Source organism: Octopus bimaculoides, chromosome 20 (assembly GCF_001194135.2).
Source record: "Octopus bimaculoides isolate UCB-OBI-ISO-001 chromosome 20, ASM119413v2, whole genome shotgun sequence".
Taxonomy (NCBI): domain Eukaryota; kingdom Metazoa; phylum Mollusca; class Cephalopoda; order Octopoda; family Octopodidae; genus Octopus; species Octopus bimaculoides.
The window spans coordinates 29236152-29237628 of record NC_069000.1 but is presented as its reverse complement, the minus strand read 5'-3'; the positions used below and the strand labels follow the sequence as shown (position 1 = coordinate 29237628).

At 35.9% G+C, this 1477-nt stretch overlaps 1 protein-coding gene across 1 annotated transcript in view; it reads left to right on the top strand.

Moving 5' to 3' along the window:
* LOC106878426 (NF-kappa-B essential modulator) overlaps positions 1 to 1477 on the top strand; it is a 62984-nt gene that overhangs the window by 22795 nt on the left and 38712 nt on the right. Inside the window, exon 3 of the mRNA XM_014927634.2 lies at positions 808 to 995. Coding sequence (XP_014783120.1) covers positions 808 to 995 — 188 coding nt within the window. The remainder of the gene's footprint in view (positions 1 to 807; positions 996 to 1477) is intronic.

The window sequence follows — 1477 nt, the reverse complement described above, 5'->3', positions numbered from 1 at the left end:
GTTACCAACGTCGCCTTCCTGGCACTTGTGTCAGTGGCACGTGAAAAGACATTCTAGCGAGTTCGTTGCCAGTACTGCTGGACTGGCTCCTGTGCAGGTGGCATGTAAAATACACCATTTCGAGCATGGCCGTTGCCAGTACCGCCTGACTGGCCTTCGTGCCAGTGGCGCATAAAAGCACCCACTATACTCTCGGAGTGGTTGGAGTTAGGAAGGGCATCCAGCTGTAGAAACTCTGCAAATCAGATTGGAACCTGGTGTAGCCATCTGGTTTCTTCAGTCCTCAGTCAAATCATCCAACCCATGCTAGTATGGAAAGCGGACGTTAAACGATGATGATGATGACACACATACACACACAGCCACAAACAGACAGAAATTATCATTTATGTGTGTATATATATATATATATATATATATATATATGTAGACATAGAACAACACATTTTACCTTCAGATATCTTTCTTGGTATGGTCTTTGACAATGGAAAATAAGTGCATAGCTTATCTTCCAGTTATGATCATTTTTTTTTTTTTGTCTGTATCTAAGACTATGTATCCAATTTGTCTGGCAGTAGGCTGTAGTTAAATGGCTACTATTTCCAGCAGGTTTACTCATTTCTTGAGTTGCTGCAATTATTTTAAGATGATATTTGAGGAAGATTTGACTGCTATTTTATTGCAGGTGAGGCAACCATGTAGATGTTTTTTTTTTTTTGTTGTTGACTTGAGTCATATGTTTGTCTGTTTATATAACTTATAAATTCTTAAAAAAAATATTTTTACTATTTTTCATCTCTGAAACAGATACACTGGCAACGAACAATGCTAAAATGAAACAACACTGGGATCGCATAAAAGAGTGGAAAGAAAATGTTATAAATGCCAGTGCACATAACAAAACCTGTTTTGAAGAATCACAGAAAACTATCCAAGAATTACAAATGCGGAATACTGAATTAACAAATGAGCTCAAAAGGGAAAGATCTTCACAGGTAAAATAGTTTAAAAAGATATTTATTCATTACAGGGATTTTAAAGTGACTGCTTTCATGTTTTTATTTCTTTGTAACCATGCAAAATAACTTCTTCATACAACTGTCTTGAAGAGTTTTTCACCCTTCAGTTTTTGAAAATCTTTGTAATTCCTTAAGTGTTAAGGAGAACCTTAACACTTAAAAATTATTTTTTTGCATTTTTTGTGAACATCATTAAAGGTTGCAGGTGTGTAATGGTCCAATAACTGGTTCACTGAATTTCTGATGGCAACAGTGACAAATCAGGCAAAGTAAATATCACAAGGTATTTAATTTCAGTGCACAGATGAAATTGATTTCTTGCCAATGTGTATACCTTCTGCCAATATTTGCTAGAGAAAGTTAGCCTCCCCATCATCATCATCATCATCATCATCATCATCATCATCATCATCATCATCATCATCATCATCATCATCATCATCATTTAACGTCCGCTT